The sequence below is a fragment of the Mizuhopecten yessoensis genome, unplaced genomic scaffold, assembly GCF_002113885.1.
Source record: "Mizuhopecten yessoensis strain PY_sf001 unplaced genomic scaffold, ASM211388v2 scaffold2411, whole genome shotgun sequence".
Taxonomy (NCBI): domain Eukaryota; kingdom Metazoa; phylum Mollusca; class Bivalvia; order Pectinida; family Pectinidae; genus Mizuhopecten; species Mizuhopecten yessoensis.
Window position 1 is genome coordinate 681,566 of NW_018404533.1, and position 1,064 is coordinate 682,629.

The 1,064-nt window shown below is 45.2% G+C and overlaps 1 protein-coding gene across 1 annotated transcript; it reads right to left on the reverse strand.

The window, feature by feature from the left end:
• Positions 1-277: 277 nt before the first annotated feature.
• Positions 278-775, reverse strand: LOC110445897 (suprabasin-like). The gene has a single exon (XM_021490747.1). It carries the CDS (start codon positions 773-775, stop codon positions 278-280), a length of 498 nt encoding a protein of 165 aa, XP_021346422.1.
• Between the last annotated feature and the right edge of the window lie 289 nt (positions 776-1,064).

Sequence of the window (1,064 nt, forward strand, 5' to 3'; positions counted from 1 at the left end):
ATGTCAAGCTTCAAATATACCCCATGTCCCATGTCAAGCTTCATATGTCCCCCATGTCCCATGTCTAGCTTCATATATCCCCCATGTCCCATTTCTTGGTTCATATAGCTCCCATGTCCCATGCAAGCCTCATATATCACCCATATCCCATGTCAAGCTTCATATCTCCCCCATATCCCATGTCAAGCTTCATATCTCCCCCATATCCCATGTCAAGCTTCATATGTCCCCCATATCCCATGTCTAGCTTCATATGTCTCCCAAGTCCCTTGTCTAGCTACATATTTCCCCCATGTCCCATGTCTAGCTTTATATGTCCCCCATGCCCAATGTCTAGCTTCATATATCCCCATGTCCCATATGTCCCATGTATCATGTCTAGCTTTATATGTCCCCCAAGTCCCATGTCTAGCTTCATATGTCCCCTATGTCCCATTTCTAGGCTCATATATCCCCCATATCCCATGTCTAGCTTCATATATCTCCCAAGTCCCTTGTCTAGCTTCATATTTCCCCCATGTCCCATGTCTAGCTTCATATGTCCCCCATGTCTAATGTCTAGGTTCATATATCCCCATGTCCCATATGTCCCATGTCTCATGTCTAGCTTCATATGTCCCCCATGTCCCATGTCAAGTTTCATATATCCCCGATGTCCCATATCTAGCTTCATATATCCCCCATGTCCCATTTCTATGTTCATATATCCCCCATGTCCCGTGTCTAGCTTCATATATCCCCGATGTCCCATATCTAGCTTCATATATCCACCCATATCCCATGCCTAGCTTCCTATATCCCCAATGTCCCATGTCAAGCTTCATATATCCCACATGTCCCATGTCGAGCTTCATATAACCCCCATGACCCATGTCAAGCTTCATATATCCCTGATGTCCCATATCTAGCTTAATATATCCCCCATGTCCCATGTTAAGCTTCATATATCCCCCATGACCCATGTCGAGCTTCATATAACCCCCATGACCCATGTCAAGCTTCCTATAATCCCCACGTCCCAAGTCAAGATTCATATATCCCCCATGTCCGATGTCTAGCTTCAT

Excerpts from the sequence above, each read along its gene's own strand:
- LOC110445897 (XM_021490747.1), bottom strand. The coding sequence starts at position 775 with ATGGGTGGATATATGAAGCTAGATATGGGACATCGGGGATATATGAAG.